The following is a 20,114-nucleotide window of genomic DNA, read 5'->3' on the forward strand; positions in this document are numbered from 1 at the left end:
CTAAACCCTAATTTCCCGCTTTTGGAGACAGCGCGGTTTGGAGCCGGCATTCTTTACCACAGTATGCAGAAAGGCTGCTGGAGGGGGGTGTTTGGGGAGTACACATTCCTAAACTCCGGGGGGAAAAAACAATAGGCTGGAAGGTGGTGGGGCGGCGGAGGCTCGCGAACATCGCCCTGTGCAGACGAGGACGAGAAGGAAGCGGAGCGCTCGCAGCTCTCACACCTCACCTCTGGAGCTGTCGGAGAGGCCAAGGTCGGAGTCACTTCCTGTCCAATATGTGACTTGGACGCGCATGAAGACCCGCTTGTTTGGCTTCGGCACGATGAAGTCTGCTTTTCTGCCTGTGGGAGTCTCTTAACAAGACAAGAGTGTCTTTGTGGTGGGATGGCGCTGCAGCTTTGCGTGTCTAGCAGAAATAAATTTGCCTGAAAGCCATTAAAACGTGAAGAAAATGTCACATGGGCTAAAGTCCCACATCCACCTCAGCCTGCTTTGGACTTGCTTACCGGAATGTCTGAGGACATGGAGTTCCAGTAGAAACAAAGGTTCATCCTGATCATAAGAAATGCTGAAACACATCACTTGTTATCATTTCGCTAAACACCGTGTCCACTTGGCCTTTTTGGACGCGGGTTAGGGTGCACCATAGATGCAAAGCAAGGTGTTTTAGCGGGGGGTTAATGTTACAAAAGCTGGTGCTGTGTAGTGCGCAGTAAGCTCAATGAGGTCTACAATGCTGCCAGACCTGCCTGTCACCCGCACAACAGCTGACAACTGGCTTTCAGCGAGGTGCCCTCCTGGCCAGGGCCCCTTTAAGCACACCGATATTCAATACATAGAAACAGTCTGTTATTTATGGCCTTTTAAACAGGAGACAGTGCCCGTCAGACCTGTTTGATACACGATCTTTGGGTTCTGCCCGCGAAGGAGCTGAAGTAGCCCCTTTCTCTGTCCACGCTCTGCCTCCTTTTGTCTTATTGGGTGCCGATCTCTCTCTCTCTCTCTCTCTCTCTCTGTCTCTCTACCACTTTCTTTCTTTTCTTTTTTTTATTGTGTTTCTGGCCATGTCTATTTAAGGTCGCTCGCCACCATCCGTTTACCTTCCTCATTTTGATCCCCCGAAAACAATGACCCCTTTGGAGCCAAGGGGATACGGAGGCCTTAGTTCGCAAAGAGCGGCTCTATTTTTGACAGATAACAAGATCTATTTATGTGTACCAAGGGCTCGGTGAAATTTCATTTTGGCCCGGCAAGCCCATAGAGAAGGTTGTGCACGGGCTGCAAGCACGCTTGGTTCATCTGTAGGTATTGTGTATGCGTGTCAGAAGTTGCCTCCTACCCAAGGTAAGGTGTTCAGCACGAGTGTACGTGGTGTAGTTGGGGTGGTCAAGCCGCCTTTAACAGCTGTATGCTGATGCTTTATGGTGTTTAAATAAAGAAGTCTCCCACTCTCTCTCTTCCTCGCTCATGCTTGCTGAACGGCTATTGGGCCTGTAGACCAGCTTGGGCGTCACTGACCTTGAGCAGACGCCCCCCCCCCCTTACGGGAAGACAGCTGTGACCCTTCAGCTTGGGGGGGAGAGATGGAAGATCCCGTCTCTGCTTTTCATTCGCACTCACCTCTCAGCCAATCGAAAGGCCTTGCTGAAGCAGGCCGCCCTGTGAAGCTCAGCCAGGGCCGTCTCACCACTGAGGGCGTAACACCGGCTTCTCCTGGTGCTCTTTATCACCCCCCCTTCCCTCGCATTCAAAGCATCTTAAGGAATATCTGAGTAAGTAAAGCTAACAACAACAAAAAAAAATCCCTGCCATAACTGTTTGGAATAACACTTGCAAAAAATACGACTTTAAACCAACATTTACTGCTGGTGGAAAAAGAAGCAGAATCATTTTTTTCTGTAGTGTTCAACAAAGGGGGGAAAAAGTGAGCCATCCTTGACACTTTATTCTCTCACCACATTCCATCATCTCTGTTGACTTTGGCTCATCTGGCTCGCTTTTGAGGACCCTCCTCGATCTCGGCACCGTATATCTCCCCTCCAGCAGCCATTAAATAAAGCGTGGCGGTGCGCACGCTCGCCTTTAGGCGAGGTATTTTCCACGGCCCCCTCCCTGCCGGCCCTTTCCAATAAGCAGTTGAAAGAGATGGCTCCGTCTACAGGATACGGAGCCGGTCATTTCCTTTTGTTGCCGGGGATAATGGCTGCGGGGACACCATGCCGACCTCTGTGGGGTTTTGTAAAGTAAAAAACAATACGCGTGAGTCACAGACTTCAAAGAGCTCGGCGGGGGGAGAGGGCAGACAAAAACAGTATGACTTACCGCTGCCGAAAAAAAACACACGCCCTCATTGCTCAGTTCCAGTTCACATCCTGGACATTTTGTTTTTCTTGGTCAAAAATGAAATGGCACGACAGTACAAGTATATATCTGGGGGCGTATCCTAGTTTTTATTACCAGGACTGTGCAAATACGTGACCTTTGCGGGGCCATTTCTGTGCGTTTTTGGGTGTCAGAACAGTCGTTCTGACTTTGGCACAGTATTGTTTGCAATTGAAACAGCCTTCGGAGCTGAGCTGTAGACAAAATGAGGGTAATTATCCATAAAACAATTTGCATTCCTCGAGAGTTCAAGATGGTTGTCTGGGGGAATGGGTCCTTAAACCGCCGCAACACTTATCAAAATGTCCACTTGTTCAAGTATTTCTGGCCACCTTGATCACCTGTCTTGTGATTCGTCTGTTTCAGAATTGGTTGGCACGGTAACAAGGCGAAAATGACGTTTCTACTTATTCAGAGTCAGTGTCAGGCCGAGCTGAACTGCCTTTTCATGGGGGGGGGGGGCTCGCTGACTGCGGACTCGCTGTTTTCCTTGCGCTCCCCGCTCGTGCGCCGTCTCCGGGCCATGGGAGTGTCCGTGTGGGCGGAGCCTGGGCGTCTCTCGCTGACAGCCCTCAACTGCTTCCTACTCTCGCCCGCTGGAATGTGAGCAGCAGCTATGTGGGCGTATTGTTCCCCAGGCTGAGAAGAAGGGGGTTTATTAGCCATTACCACTTGTCTATACCTCTGGTATTTTATTCAGTACTCCGGGCCTACTGTGTGCGGTCGCACTGGTTTGGGGGACGATTGGGAGAGGGACCGGACTAAAGGCTGGAGAGGGAGGACAGATTCGGACCCTTTGTGGCACGTGATGGATCTTCTGTCACATCAGCTTGACTGTGCTTTAATTCCTGTTGTCCTGCGAAGCCTTGATGTGAACACTGCGGTATAGAAGAGACGTCGCCGCGTGTACACTGCCTGCCAGTGCTGAGACAGGTGACACAGGAGCTGGTCTTTCAGAAGGCTGTGGCCTCTGCCGGACGTAATAAAGCCCCCGCATTGCAGCATATTTCATTTGAAGTACAGTGAAGTGAAGTGATTTCGGTGACACATCACCCTTTAACCATGACCCTTGGTGAGCAGTGGGCAGCCATGACAGGCGCCCGGGGAGCAGAGTTTGGGGACGGTGCTTTGCTCAGTGGCACCTCAGTAGCACCATGGCGGATCGGGATTCGAACCAGCAACCTTCTGATTATGGGGCCGCTTCCTTAACCACTAGGCCACCACCGCCCCAAAGTTGTGCAATTCAGTCATGACTAACTTTATGATTTCTGTCTATCGTAACCAAATATATGGGGGTATGGGGGTATTGTTTGGCAGCTCGGTTGCTCAGAACCAAAACCACTGTCCATATAAAATGCCATTGTAATAATTAACTGAGGTTGAATGTGTTTTTATGCTTTTCAGTTTTACTGGACACAAATAAAGTACGGCCTTGGGAAGCTTGTATGCAGGGCTCTGTCTTCCTTAAATTTACTCACAGCTCATTCAGAACAACTTTTTTTTTGTAGAATTATATATCACAGCACATGCCGAGTCACATTGTTCTGTGTCTGTGAATGTTGGTCACAGCCCTGGTCATATGAGGAGCGTAAGTGCTGCAGAATCGAGACCATTTCGTACAATTATGTGTGCTGCCGTGGATTTTGGGGTTCTTGGGCTGCAAAGTACCACATTGTAACTTCTGTACATGTATCTATTCCTGCATAACCCTCAGACGTAAAATTAATAACGATGTGGCCCCACAGCTCTGTGCTTCATGTCCTCAGCAAGCGCAGTACCCAGGCTGCGAGTCCTTCCGAACGTCGAGGGAGCATTTGGTGTCAGCTGCCACTGCGTCTCCCCGGAATAAGTTTCAGCTGGTTCCTCCTGCAGCCTGAAGCTCTTATTGCAGTGTTGGCGAAGGTGGCATCACATGACCAGTCGCTGAGCGCTGCTGAAATGGCAGTGGCCTGACAGTCCCATTTATCATTTTTACTGGTGTTATTATAATTTGTTCCATAACAGGCTGGGTGGGGGGTTGCTGTCCCGCCTAGGAACAAACAGGTGTCAGTAGGTGGTAGGAGAAGAAATTATATGGGCAGGTGGTGTAAACATACACTGTCATTTGACCAGTTGACCTTACACAGTCAAAAAGAACATAAATACAAATGAATGAAATATGAACGAAGCAGGGAAATCATTCAGCAGATAAGTCATCTTGGAGCGAGGGGGTGGTAATGGGGGCTTGTGCATTGGAGCCAGGGTTCATTCCCATATCTGCTGTAGGACTGTTAACAAAGAGCGCTTTGTGCGTAGGGCATTAAGCTAATATCAATCCCCTGATTTTATTTGTACTTTCACCAGACAAGAGAAAGAGGCCAGTGTGCTTCAGAAAGTTGTCGAGGGTTTAGGCCAAAATGTCCTTTTGTTGTGTCAATGCAACTTTTCTTCGTTGAGGCACAAAGAAAAGATGGTATCTGTGGCATATAGTCCTGAACTGCTTCTAGCACATGGCCAAGCATTGGGACAGTGAATAATCCACAATCTGTGGAATGGCACAATTCACATGCATGAATTGTTCTCTGAAGAGGGCTCTTGAGGTGATGTGGAGGTGGGACCATCAACAGGCTGTCTCATCCCGATCTCCTGGGTTCTCGGAACACTCCTGGGCCCGTGGTACGAACTCGCTCCAGTCAGTAAACAGGCAGCAGACATTGGACTCTTTATCTTGGAGGAAAGGAGGCTTACAAGGGGCAGGAAGGAGCTCTTTTTTTCTATCGCTCACTCACTTTCTCCGTCAGGAAGTGTTTTCCATGGCAGGCAGAGCACTTTTCCAGGCTAACTGCTAAACTGTGACGGTCTGGTTGAGACTTGAGTCCAGATCCAGCCCCATGGCGGCCATATGGAACAAGGCACTGTGAAAGCGAGGTTCCAGCAGAGCAGCTCACTTACTGGGGTGTAATGTCGGCTCCATGCCTTTTTTTTCCCGTCTGACCAGCTGTCTGTGGATACTTAAATGTTAAATTCACCACTGATCCAGCCAGTGTTCCATTCCCAGGCTGCACCTACTCCCCCAATTACCTCAGCCAACCTCCAGGAATGCCACTCGCCCATCTGCTGCTGCTGCCCACAATTCTTTGTAAGCACAAGGTGTGCCTCAAACAGTTAACTGTTAATCTCTGCTTTATTTCAGCATATATAAGCAGGCTGCTTTTTATGGTAATGTATGGTCCAGGAATGTACGAGTGCTGCTAATTCTTAGTTGTCATGGTTACGCCAAAAATGCAGCTCAGGCGAGGACCCCCTGGTTCAATGTGGCGTAATAACTCCGCATTCCAGTTCTCTTTCAAGCCACTTTCCTCAAGGTCAGGAGCCACACAGCATGCTGGATTCCTTCTGTTTTGTGTCCTCCTAATCAATGAATTGGCCTGGAATCCAGAGCTGTGACAAGTATTGATCTGTTCATTGGATATATATCAGCCATTAAGTCACATCTAATGTTTTTAAGTCTGACACTGAAACTCATCCAATCAATCATGACTTTGTCAGACATGATTGAAACATCTGAGCACTGATATAAATGACGTTCTTGTGCAAGTCAGTGGAAAACATCATAGGCATTATCTTTGGTTGTAATACGTAACTGCAATTATCATATGGCCCGGCCCGCCTACAATTGGTCAGTGGACAATGACATTTATGAATCCCCCACGAACCATGGTGCTCTTCCATTAGTGGTTCAATTGCTTGCTTTCATTGAACAAATCACCTTTTGTTCCTGTAGTCGAGAGCCGCTGACTTTAACATAGACTTGACATTTCACAAAACCTATTTAATTTAGAACAAAACATTTTATTTAACAGATTTTGGATATAATGTTTGCTCCTGGAAATAGATATTAACATAGAATTGAAATATCAAGTAAGCTCCATTTCCAGACTCGTTTTAACTTGGACAATTTTCAGCATCCAGTCTGCTTTATTTTATAAATAAATAATAAAATCGTAATTTTATTGTAATTGTAGTCTGGTCTTGTTTTATGACTCAGAAGACTAAAAGGCAGCCATTCTGTCAGCCAAAAGAAGCTTGTCCTCCCTCATTTCTGCCATTTACGTTTCATGTTTTGGTACCTTTGAACATGAAGAGACTTGACACCTTTTATTCTCAGAAGCTTTAGTGGTTTAAAAAAAACTCTAATACACATACTTGTTAAATCTGAGCAAGTTTTTCTAGTTTTTTACTCTGATGTCACCCTACAATTATGGTGTATGTAGGAGGACGGCTGTGTGTCTGGACAAGGGACACAGGGCTGGAGCTCTTCTGCTGCACAGCTCTCCCAGCAAACCAGTGCCAGGGCTATAGTTAGCCGAGCGATTGACAGCTGTGGCCTGAGCCATGCCTGCTCTCCCTCCACCAGTTGTTCTGACTAGTAACAAGAGGAGCCACCCATAGTCCTTTCAAACAGCTGAGGAAGATCTGGGTGGGGGTGGTTAACTTTCCACTCTGTGAATATATATTTTTGGAGTTTGCAAGCTCTCTTGTGATTAATGTTTGCTTTTATCTTATCCTCTGAGACATAAGCACCGTCTCTGACTTGTCAGACATGTGTCATGAAGGTCATAAGTCATTCAACATTGACACATAATAGGCATGATATATAATAGATTGTTATGAAAGCATGACTTTTGACTGATTTTTGTGCACTTACTGTCTGGAAGGGTGCAGTCATTTCTTACTGTTTTTCCTGGAACATTACCACTGGTCAGGGCGGGCTTTAACTTGTCCAGTTCCACACACATTTGGGTCCACAGTTCCATCTATGATATCTCCTGCTTTGGCAGGACTGAGTCCCAGGGATGACTATAATTAGTATCACATTCCATATTCTGATGCTCCACTCCCTCACATATTAAATCCTGTCAAATTGTTCTGATTCCAGCATTTGCACCTGTTGTCCCAACAACAAACTTGATGTTTGAATGTTTTTTTTTCCCTTGTGAGTTTTATAAAACATTTTCCCTTGTCATTTTATAAATCGTTATTTCCACTGCATGGTTCAAAAGATCTGGAATCAATTGGAACCAGTGACATGACAACCAGTGTCAGATCTGTGCACTGTGAGTTTATGCATATGGTGTTGCACTCTGTATAATACAATATGAAAAACAATAAACAGACAGCAATACCACACTACCACACCCCAAGTACTTTTGGACCATATTTGGAACTTTTGTACTTGGAAAAAGTACAGTTGTAGTAGCTTGTACTTGTTGCAGTGAAAAAAGTACTCACAGATAACACAAACTTGGGGTCCCTCAGGGTTCTATCCTCGAACCATGTAGAAATTCATTCCTAGCTAAATTTATAGGGGAAATTTCCTACTGTAACCTGATCTGGATGTAAATGGGATGAGTAGGTGGGAGATCCTTTCCTCATTTATTCCGGTTTTCAAATAATTGCATTGGACAGGAAGGTCTTTCCTATCACCACAGTGGTGTCACACCTCAGCATTGCTACTTAAATGCACAGCTCTACTCTTGCCGGCCAAACCAACAACCATGTAGAGGAAAGACATACTTTTTAAAAACCACGACCATGAATGCAGCCCGAATATGGTTGATTTTAAACCAGGCATTCCTTTATTTGTCTGCTTTTCAAAGGAGTACTGTATTTCAACACATAATTCCCATTTCAGTTACTAATGAGTGAAACTTGAGTGAAACATATAATCTGGGACCTTGTACAGCAATTGTGAACTTGAAGAAACACTTTTAATTAATTAAATTTGACTTTACAAGAAAAATTTATATAATCCCACTGTAATCCCACTAATAACACAGAAGAAGATAGGTACATGCATGTTGAAGTGGAGCCAAAACTGAACAGAAATGTGAAATAAATGCAAAAGATGTGTTTTGTCATCACTAGTTATTGTTGCAGTGGCTTCTGAGCCAATTTCATCCTTCTGAGGTGAGCCGGCCTTGTCTGGTTTTTAGTTGCTATGGCTACAGACAGACTTGCATTCAGGGAGTTTTCAGGGTAGACCTTGATCATGGATGAAAGTCAGGCATGCTTTGAGATGTGTCTTATGTGGTACTCGCAGGATATAATTTAACATTAGAAGTCCCATCAGATGTGGTATGGGAGCTGTGGAGAATGTTTTTGGCCGGATTTAACCATACTACATACTGTGTTACAAACATAGTTATGTTATGAAAAAATCTACAACGAACCAGTTTGTGCCAACAAGGATGCATTAATACATTCTACAGACCTGCCCCTGGCTATGTTTATTTGCATCTGCAGTGGGATCTGGAGGTTCATGTTGTCAGCGTCTTTCTGTATGTACAGTGTCGGAAACTAAGGCAGCCGGTATATTATTCACTCTCTGAAAATCTGTTTTGGTTTATTTTAGCCGGACTTCCGACCCAAGTCCTGAGGCAGGCCCTCAGGGTACCTATACCGTTAACATAGTAACAGGAAAGCACCTCACCCTTGGTTTTCTTTGTTCCTACAATGTGTGTGTGGGCATGTTTGACTGTGTATGAACACCTGTGCTTGAGAATGCATGCATATACACAACGCCGTATATTCATGGAAATTCCTAATACATTTTCGTTTACATTTACGGCATTTATCAGAAATCCTTATCTAGACGTCTGTATCCTTACAATCGGGGCAGTGGTAACCTAGCGGTTAAGGAAACGACCCCCGAATCAGAAGGTTGCCGGTTCTAATCCGCCATTGAGGTGCCACTGAGCAAAACACCGTCCCCACGCGCTGCTTCCTGTCATGGCTGCCCACTGCTCACCAAGGGTGATGGGTTAAAAGCAGAGGACACATTTCATTGTTTGCACTGGCCGGGGCAGTGGTGGCCAAGCGGTTAAGGAAGCGGCCCCATAATCAGAAGGTTGCCGGTTCGAATCCTGATCTGCCAAGGTACCACTGAGGTGCCACTGAGCAAAGCACCGTCCCCAAACACAGCTCCCCGGGCGCCTGTCATGGCTGCCCACTGCTCACTCAGGGTGATGGGTTAAATGCAGAGGACAAATTTCACTGTGCGCACCATTGTGCTGTGCTGCTGTGTATCACATGTGACATTCACTTCAATCATTTCACCGTGTGCTGTGCTGCCGATGCCAATCACTTCACTTTCACTTCACTTTCAATCAGTAGTTATAGGGACTGTACCCCTTTAGACACTCAGGGTAGTAAGTTGGGTTTGATCCTGTGACTTTGTGGTCTTCTGACATCAGTCTGGTTACTGGTCTAATACTCCCCATGTAGAGCTAACTCACTTTTATTCTCCTGTGAAAATCCAGACTATTTGACTTAATGAGATATGCATATGTGTGTCTGTACATGATCTTGTGTGTGTGTGTGTGCAGTGTGTCTCGTCCTGTGTAAAGATGAGCCGTAAACAGTGAGGAGGACAATGTGTGATAGAGCAGCTGATCCAGCGCTCTGTTTATTCTGACCCCTCACTGACTGATGAGATGTTCCAGAAGGAGAACAGTCCAGATCAGCACACACTTTCTCTCCCTGCTTTGTTTGTGTCTGTCTGTCTCTGTGTCCGTCTGTGTCTCCCTTTCGCTTTGCTCCTGCTCCGCCTGCTCATGTTGTACCTTCTGTTCCCTGACACTGTTTGTCCGTGTTTTTGGTCTGAACGGTGTCCATTGGCCCTGTTTAATGCGTTAGGCCACCTGATCCAGCACTGATGTGGTGGTTTTTTCCACCCCCTGATCAGCGACAGGAAGGCCTCTGTGGAAGTGCTGTGTCCATATGGCCTTGCTGTGGATGGGCGCGCTGGGGCAGAGGTGGACGGTGGAGGGGTGGGGGCGGTGTTGTTTCAGCCTGCTGCTCTCCCTGATCCAGCGGCCAGCCATTGTTCCTCAACGTTTCCTCTGTAAACAGCAGGCCGCTGTCTCCCAAAAGACAGCGTGACGAAACAGTCTTCTCTCCTATCTCGTCTCCGAGTTGCACTCTCTCTGTCTCCATATCTCTTTTTTTTTATCTCTTCTGTTTGTTTTCTTCTCTCTGCCTGGGTCTTTCTCAGTTTTACATTCTCGATCTGTCTCTCTGTCTGTCTTTGTCTGTCTAATTGTTTACATTTATTTCTGTGTCTCTATTCTCTATTGTTCTGTCTATTACTGTCTCATTCCTTATACAATTTCAACATGATCAGCTGAACCAAATTTCACTAAACAAGGAAAGGTTTTAAAACCGCTGCTACGAACGTAACCCTCCTATTTAAATCATTATTATTTTATTATGCAAATTGACCATAATCTTATAGGGTACGTTGTTAAGCATTATTGTATTTTTTTATTTTTTTGGGCCAATTTCTGCAATTTAAAGTTTAATGACAAATACAATTTTGATGTGACCCGTAGTTGATACGACTTGATACGACTTGAGAAAGAAGTCTTGTAATTGAGAAACTGAGAAAGAAAATGATAATTTTTGTTTTGCTCCTTCTTTCTCAAAATCGTTGTCTCTCTCGCACCTTGTGAATGTCGTAAGAGTCTTGGCCGCTGCTCTGTGGTTGTTTTGCAGTTTTTCTTCTTTTCATTTGAGCTTAGAGGTTTGGTTTAGATTCTCAAACACGAACAGAGCGAAAGGATAAGACATGTTCTTCGTTTTTGTCACCCCCCCGTGGGCCCAATATGACAGTTTCATGCCGAATAAGGCCAGAGAGAAAAAAAAAAAAGAAAAGAGAAGAAGAAAGTTTTGGTGCCTGGACCTCCATGTTATTCAGGGGGTCTCTGACACAGCTGTGAGGCAGCTGCACCCTCGCAGTCCTGGCAGTCTCAGCAGAGACCCTCCTCACCCGCCCGATTCCCGCAGGCCTTCAGCTCACCCCCCCGGAGAACCAGAACGCTCTGCGCCTCGAGGGGTCGTAAATCTGCAGCGCCTGCTGACGTCATTCGCCCGGCCGCAGTCTTCCTGCAAGGCTTCCCTCATGACACAAACAGGGAGGCGCCCCATTGGCCAGTAGGTTCATTCGTGGATTCGTTTCCTAGTGTACATTTTCCAGCGTACAAATCGGTTTTAGCACTTTAAGAGTAATACGAGCATTAGGGGCGAAAAGCAGTGCGAGGTGTTGTTTCCTGCCATGCCCGAGGCAGCGGTGCAGCAGGAAGCAGCTAATCTTCTCTGCGCGCCGTGAATAGGCCCCAGTGACTCACTCTCTCTCTGTGCGTGTCGGGGGACAGGGGGTGGTCTTTGTGCGCCGTGACTCACGCTCCGGTCACTCGCCGTCCACCCCGGGCCCCCCACTGGGCCTTGTATACAAACAGCCCCGTGGGCGCGGTAGAGAAGATGAGATTCCCTGGGTTTTTTTGTTGTTGTTTTTTTTTTTGTGCCAATGTCAAATTACCAACAGCAGACAGAGTTTTGTCTTTTAGGGGCGTTAAAGTGCGTGAGAAACGATCTGCTGCTCAGACGGCAAACGATACCCACTCCCCCTGTGTTAGAGAACAGACCGTGATGTGTTTCAAGTTCATGCTTGCCAATGGGAGTTGAGAAACCTGAGGTCGTTGAACCCGTGTGGTGACGGCGCAGCCTCACATGCTGTGTGTAACTCCCAAAAAATGCAGAGAAGCCTGAATTTCGTGTAGCGGCTATTGGGAGGAAGACAGAGTTAGACATGGGTGTGGGACAGAGAATGGGAGGAAGAGCACGAGGAGGAAGGAGAGAGAGCAATAAAAAAAATAATAAAGACAGAGGCACCGCAGAGGCGCTGACGTTGCAGTCCGGTTCGATTTAATTCTAGCCTAGCATCCTCCGGGCTCCTTTTTTTACGTTCTGGCCCAGTTGTGGGATGGTGCGGTCGGCACCAACATCTGGAACAGCTGTGACAAGTTCCTCCTTGGGACGGAGGCGGGCTCAGGCCCGGGCCAGCGAGAATGGAAGAGCCGTCTGTAGGAACAAGAATAATGTGAGACACGGAGTGTCCCCGCCCACGCTTTTGGAGTGTGTCCAGATGCCTCCTTGTGTGGTGTGTTGTCAATTCAGATCCAGAGGTGAATAATGCAGATGATTCATCTGGTATAAAACTCAGTCAGTCTCAGTCAAACTTCAAATGAACTGATTTTTTAACAAGGGTTATGGCCTATTGTCCACTCTGTAACCAGAGGTGGTAGTAGCCTAGTGGGTAAGACACTCGCCTGTGAACCAGGAGACCCAGGTTCAAATCCCACTTACTACCATTGTGTCCCTGAGCAAGACACTTAACCCTAAGTTGCTCCAGGGAGACTGTCCCTGTAACTACTGATTGTAAGTCGCTCTGGATAAATGTAAATGTAAATGTAACCCCAGCCTGTAGAACACATTCCATAAAGAGCGTTAGCGCTCATAAAATAGACCAAACAGGATAGGAATGGAGTGGCCTCTTGATTCTTCCTGACAGGTACAAACCCCTGCTCTCCTTTAGCAGAGAGCAGAACGCACTTCCCACAGCTCATGAATTCTATACCTGGCAACCTGGGCTTGGGGGGAATAGCATGGCCTTGATGTAAGTGTTGTGTCTTGACATATTTTTGCTTTTACAGTCACGTGGAGAAGATCACCACATGGCACGACCCCCGCAAGACCATGACTGCTGCCATGAACCAGATGAGCCTGCATGGACCGCCCTCCAACTCCACTCAGCAGCAGCATCAGCGACCCATGGCCCTGTCTCAGCCTAACTTAGGTAATAACACACGCATGCATGCACACATACACGAAAACACAATCTGTATCGCAATAGAATTTATAGCTGTGCATATATAAATATGCATGTAAATGGAGCCTTCTTAAACGGCACTAATTAGATCTTTTAAAAAAATGCACGTGGTTAAGCTTTGCACATATATGATATATATCAGATTTGAGTGAAAATCAGCAACTGTCAAAACCCTTAGAGCAGCATTTTAATATCAAGTACTTTTTAAGTGACTGTGTTGCACAAATGAGAATTAGTACCATAAATAGGCAAAATAAACAATGAAATAAATATAATTCTGAAATTAATATTATATGTTGCATGTTTGATGCTGCACTTCCCATAAAATGTTTAACTTTCAGAAGAATACCCCATTTAGTCTTATTGTCTTTTTTTTTTACACAGATTTTCATATTGTTTTTCTAAAACATGTAGTGCACAGTCACTGAGCGTTCGCTGACCAGTTGTTCAGCCAGCCTTGACGCTCAAACAGGCTCTGCGAATGTACGACTGGTCGAGCGTACATTGATTCATCTGACGAACGGCGTCCGCACCCTGCCATGCCGCACCGAGAGCGGCCGTTGCGTAAGAGAGAAGAGGAGCTTTAATGAGGGAGATTACTGCAGCCATTTATCCTCGTTCACAGCTACTCCTAAAATAGTCTCTGCCAGGCGCCGCTGGCCGGGGGAGCCCAAATTCCCCCGGTGCCACCTGGTTTCGTCTGCCGCGGCACAGTCACTGGTCCATTCAGAACCAGCGCTGGCCTCCGCTGTCATGAAATGTGGTGTGCTTTCCAAAAGGCCGCTTTGGCGATGCTGCTCTGCTAGTCTGCGTTCTGTCTCAGACACTTTCCTGGTTTCTGTGTGGCCAGGTACTGCACACTGTTTAGCAGCTGCATTAGACGTATTTTCAACCGTCCCGCCCAATTGACCTGATTACATGATTTCTACATTTTTTTTTGTTGTATTCGGGTAGAACCTTGTGAACAGCTTGTGAAGTAAGCTGGATGACTGAAATAAAAAAAACACCAGAAAGACATGCATGGCAATGAATTTGGCTGTGTTCTGGAGGACAGTCTGCAGTGGGAGGACAGTGATTTCATTGCTGTGGGATAGAACTAGTATGTGAGGAACTACATATGTGCTGATCTGATACTAAGGTCTGGTGGCCACTACTTCTCCTCTGTTGGTCAGAATGGTAAATAACTTCCAAATGTTCCTGCCTGTTTCCTTTTTTTTCCTGCTTTGTGAGGAAATGGGAAAAGGTGCGTCTCCGCAGAAGGCGACTTTCAGAAGCTGCTTTCTCTGGCAGGAGAGAAAGAACTGATGCAATGAAGAATATTTAGGTGTAGGAGAAAAGATAAGGAGAAGAGACAGAAAGAAAACCATGACTGAGAGACTGAGGAGAAGAACGTCGAAAGCAAAGACATAGTAAAAAGAACATTAAACCCGCTGGGGCACGGGGAACTATGTGGAAAAGTTGATCAGAGCACAAAAGAGCCAAACCTAGTAGTATTCCGGGCTGAGGACAGGTACTGGTCTCAACTAGCACACAAATTGACATGAATGGAGCCACTCATCCTGAAACAATCACGTGTGCCCCACCATGCTGGAATCGTAACAGGGCATTTATGGGTCTGTTTATCTCCCCTTGGGCCACCTGAAAACTCAACAGTAGTAAAAAAAAAAAAAAAAACATTTACAGCATTTACAGCATTATTAGGGCGATTCTGTGGAAAATGAAACATAAATGCTAAAAAAGATTCTGTCATATTTACAGTTTTACATGACCTAATATTTAACGGGTACTTGGGTAATGTAGAACATCATTTAATTTGAATGTGTTTAAAAACTTGAAGGTTTTGCAGATGTCTGAAACATGGTTAGCTCTCACGATGAATTTCAACTAAATTCAAAGCAAATTATTATCAAAACCCAGACATTCAAAGTTCAGCTTATATATGTTATATTGAATAGTTCATCATTGCATAGTATGAATTAAAATATTCATACTATGCCACACTTTAACTCTTAGTACTGGCTATCATATGTTAATCTTAACAGCACTCATGTAGATTTTAGACCGGTGACGTTGTTGTCCCGAGCATCACACCATCTTGGTATTGCATCAACCATATTTAAGTTTTGCACAGCTTTGACACCCATCATACATTGAACTATTTGGTGCAATAGTTTTGTCTGAATGCTCATACAGTTCACAAAGTTTTATTGTGGAAGTTGGTTTTAACAAGAAAGACTAGTTTTCTGTGTCCTGTGCATCACACGGCAAGTTTTCAAACTCATTTACATTTACATTTACAGCATTTATCAGATGCCCTTATCCAGAGCGACTTACAATCAGTAACTCCTTGTATGGCTTTTGTCATCATTTATATTGAACTACCCAGCAATAAGGCACGACAAGTACTATATACATGTCACACTTGATCATAGTTCTGCCCACTAGTTATGGGGATAAAGTAATGTTATCAAAATGTCCTGTGCATCATGTAGAGAACTGTCTATTTCCGAGTCATTTCCATTTTGACCAAAGATTTTTATGCTTCTGAAGATTACTATTTGGAAACAGGAACTTGCATTTACAATATTTATCAAACGCCCTTATCCAGAGAGACAAACAATTGGTAGTGACAGGGACAGTCCCACTGGAGACGCTCAGTGTTAAGTGTCTTGCTCAGGGACACAATGGTAGTAAGTAACCACTAGGCTACTACTACTCCAACTTGGCATCATTAGCATCAAATCTTTTTCACAAATCCAAATTTTTCTAATTTTTTTTTTTTTACATAACCATCTTGTATTAAGGCAGTAATACAATACCTGGAGTGCAGACATGGACTGCGTATCTGCACCTAAAAATCATTCGGATCTCACGGAAACCGAATACCGAGATCCAAATAAATGCAAGTACTGTCTGAATGAAAACAGCAGCATTGAATGAAGTCACTGCCCACAGTCCCCTTGCTGTAGGCAGTGAACTGGGGGGTGGTGGTGGCAGCCCACCAGTCGATGTATGTTGCTGTCATCCAAATAATATGCATGGGAACCGAAGTTGTTCGAGGAAACAATGTCAGTTAAATGAATTGCAGCGTAAGTGAGGTATAATGTACACTGTTTTTCTGTACCCTCCGTGCTCGTGGTCAGCTAAGAAAGCTCTGGACAGTGACTGGGAGGAATGTGGATAATTGCCGGTTTGACTTTAGGGTGCCATAGTTGCTCACTGGGCCAAAGCAGTCACTCCCAAGCCTCCCATTCTTTTATCACTTTCTCTCTCTCTCCCTCTTTTCTGCTCTTATTTTTCTCTCCTATTCTCTATCTGCACTCCACCCCCCCCTCTATCTCTCTCTGTCTCTGCCAGACAAGAACAATGCTGGCAGACACACCACACTTGACAGGCAGAGAATTTGCTAGGCCTTTGTTGTTTTGATGGATATTTTCCATTGCTTTGTTCTCCTATCCTGTGACAGAGAGACTGACATATTACCCCTTTGGTTAACTTTTTTTTTTTGCAGACAGCCACTTCTCACAATGCAGAGTTGAGGTGCTGTTAAATGAAGATATATTAAATTCTCTATATAAAGTTTCCTTTCTGCTGACTTTCAATTATTCTACTGTTCAACTGGGTAGGCATTGATTATCATTATTTTTTGCTGATGGCTTATCAGTTATCTGTGAAAATTCAAGTTGCAAAAGAAGTGACCTTATTGGTATAGCACAAATTGTGTTCTTTTCTAACTATATGAGGAATCAATTAATAATAGTGCTGACTGGACACCCGCTTTCACTGATGTAAAGCAAAAATAAATTGTTTATTTAACAGCCAGGAACACACAACAGTGCAGGTAGCCTAAATAGGTAGTACACACCCTTGTGGCCGGTTTCTGTGATGTAAAAACTGTTTTTTTCCCCCAAAACTCTTCCTACCTTAAATGTGTCCTATAACCTGAACAATAAAAAAAATAATTAAAAAAAGAATCTAAAAATACAAAATAAAATTCACTATGCTTTCCGTAGAGGGTAGAAATATCTACCCTCTGCCCAGGGCATACACTGCCCTCCTTTTTAGAAATGTTTGAATATACGAGGCTTGCTTATGACTTAACACTTTAAGCCATAATAACATCACTCTGAGCTCACATGATCTGTCAGTCATGGCTGAACTCTAGCTGTTGTGCTGTCGCTGCTTGAGCAGGACAGCTGCCTGAGGGCTGGGAGCAGTCCATTACCCCTCAGGGCGAAACGTACTTCATTGACCACAAAACCGAGAGCAGGTCCTGGCTCGACCCGTGAACGGAAGCTTGCCTCAGTAAGTACCCTTAAACAAATCTAACGGAATGAGTAAATGCTCCATCGGGGCATCTTATTCGGGAATGATCACTCCAACCCAGTTACCCCAAAAAAAACAACCTGCCCCCACCTTCAATTATTTCAATTTTCCCCATCAGTTCTTCGTTTCCACCCACCATGTCCCACCCCAGAATGTCACCTTTGACCTTTCACTGTCATGAACATGCAAGACCCCATGACCCAGCTCGAGTGGGGGACACCAGTCCCAGTGGGAAAGACTGTATTGGTCAGCAGATTGTAGGAGAACCCCACAAAAAGAAGTGGCAGAAGTTCATTATAGTACACTGAAGTGAAGAGCCATGCTCCGCAATTCATTGACTAGATGTGGTTGTGATTGATTAGGTAAGTTTCTCAGCTTTATTCTGTAATTCCTTCAAACCAGCATGGTTTGTATATTTTTAGGTATTTGGTCAATAAATTATACCAGACAGGTGCTAATGATCTTCAATTTGACATATGAGTGAAAATGAAAAAGAAGAGCTGTGTAGGAGGCAAAACTAATCTTTACCAATACAAACCTATTTGGCAATATGGCCTGTTCTGTTCATGTGGATGGACTGTACTCTTATTAGACCAAAGATCACCTTGCTAGGCGGTCCGACTGTATCTAAGTGAGTTTTTTTTTTTAGGCTTGCCAGCCTACTCCATTGCTGAAGAATATTTGGCATGGTCATAAATATGCAGGGAGTGGCCAGACAGCTGCTGTAATGAATTCCAGCAGCTTATGAAGGTTGCCATAGACCTCTTGGTAAACTCCGCAGTAATTTTATTTCTCCTAATGATATTCATACAATATATTCAACCTCTGTGTTATTTAATTGAATTTCTCTCTCTCAACCATTTACAGTAAGACTTAATATTTTAATATGAATATTTTAAGGCACATTATCCTTATTCTATTGCCAGACAGACTCTGGGGACTGTACGGTTACCTTTCTAGACCCCTGGAGAGAGAAGAACTCTAGCCAAAATAGGAATTTGCAGTGGAGTAAGTTCTGTCATATCAAAGCATTTGTACATTTATCAGTGAAGAGGGAAAGTTAAGTTGAAGGTTTAAGGGAGTCATTAGTATGATTGAGATGTTAGTGAGAGCGACATGATATGTACATTAGGGCTGCAACAACAAATATACTTCACCAAAACATTTTATACATTTTTATCAAGGACAGACAGGACATTGTCACGAAAACAAGGCAGGACAGTACATTGAGCACCTGTTAATCTGCGAGTGTAACCTCAGCCGAAGCTGTAACATCCACGGATGCTGACACTCGCACAAAAACAGGAGACGAGAATGCAGGGAGGCAGGACAGGACAACAGGCAAGAAAAAAGAAACGATCTTACTTGGAAAAGTGGTGATGAGTAGAGCTGAGTTGAGCAGTCCAAACAAAGGATTTCAACAACTGAGCAACCTGGGAGCGGCCATAGTTTCCATGGCGCTCCCGATCACGTGAGCGGAATCATGTGACAATGGCTATTTTGATAACACTTTATTCAGGGAATATCAGCATTGCTTGAACATCTTAACTTTGCATCGTTTCTTTTCTTTGCCTTATCTTGGGTGAAATGGTCCCAGACTTAAGAGCATTTAATGCATTTGAAGCTGCCATTCTTCTACCGGAATGCAGGTATTGTGGTGTATTACAACAGTCCCCATCGTGGAAGTTCAAAGATCCTTTCACATATTGATCTGCAAATTGAATAAATTGTCACAGAAACTAGAGCAAGCAAAGAAGAGCACGTACGCAAGACAGTAGCGCACACATGAATGAATGAGATTGAGAGAGAGAATGTGTGTATGTGTGGATCACTGCATGTGTTGTCTGGAGCATCCTGATTGGATTATTTTGCTAAGAAATACAGTCAGATTTCAGTACGGACCGGCCTTTATTTAACGTCTCCAGGACCGAAGTTATGTCATCGGTTCAGTGGAACGTGTTTGCTTTACAAATACATCTAGCGACAATTATCAACGATCAAAATGGTTGTCGATCTTTTTAACACCTAATATGCAGACTTTTTTTTTAGTTAAAATGTGGAACTGGCTCCATTGTCTAGTCCATTTGCACACACACAAACCCATACACATGTGTACTCACAAACACACTCAAGCACATTTAATGCCATGTGACCTTTCATAAACATCAGCACACAATCATCATGCACACTTTTGCACTACTCTGTGGGTGCATTTACAAAGCCCTTGTTAGAAATGGCCTATTAATAAATGTATTTCAGATTTGTATTGATTTATTTTTGAGGCTGGAACCATTCAGTCCTTTTCCATTTGGTTTTTGCTGACCTTGTTGGACAGCTGACGCCAGTTCTGGGAAATGAATGAAACAAGAAGGCCTTTGTTGGCGGCTCCAATCTGCTCAGTATCTGCAGTCTCTCCATCATAGCTTGCTCACACTCAGTCCCTCTCTCAGTCCAACTCAAGCTCAAGTTCTTTTTTCCCTCCCCCTCACTGTTGCTGTGTCCATGATGTGTTTTGTTCCTTTGTTTAGCTCTAATTTGGCCTAGTGGTTAAGGATGCACTGCACCGCCAAGGTTGCACTGAGGTCCCCTTACAAGGTACCATCCCCACACACTGCTCCCCAGGCACCTTTCATGGCTGCCCACTTCTCACTAAAGGTGATGGGTTAAATGCAGAGGACACATTTTTTGTGCCATG

General features: G+C 44.7%; 1 protein-coding gene across 2 annotated transcripts in view; it reads left to right on the forward strand.

The window, feature by feature from the left end:
- wwtr1 (WW domain containing transcription regulator 1) overlaps positions 1-20,114 on the forward strand; it is a 30,926-nt gene that overhangs the window by 3,708 nt on the left and 7,104 nt on the right. For both annotated transcript variants that reach the window (XM_028999988.1, XM_028999989.1), the window contains exon 2: positions 12,918-13,060. In XM_028999988.1, the coding sequence (XP_028855821.1) occupies positions 12,918-13,060 (143 nt within the window). The remainder of the gene's footprint in view (positions 1-12,917; positions 13,061-20,114) is intronic.

This window comes from Denticeps clupeoides, chromosome 13 (assembly GCF_900700375.1).
Source record: "Denticeps clupeoides chromosome 13, fDenClu1.1, whole genome shotgun sequence".
NCBI lineage: Eukaryota > Metazoa > Chordata > Actinopteri > Clupeiformes > Denticipitidae > Denticeps > Denticeps clupeoides.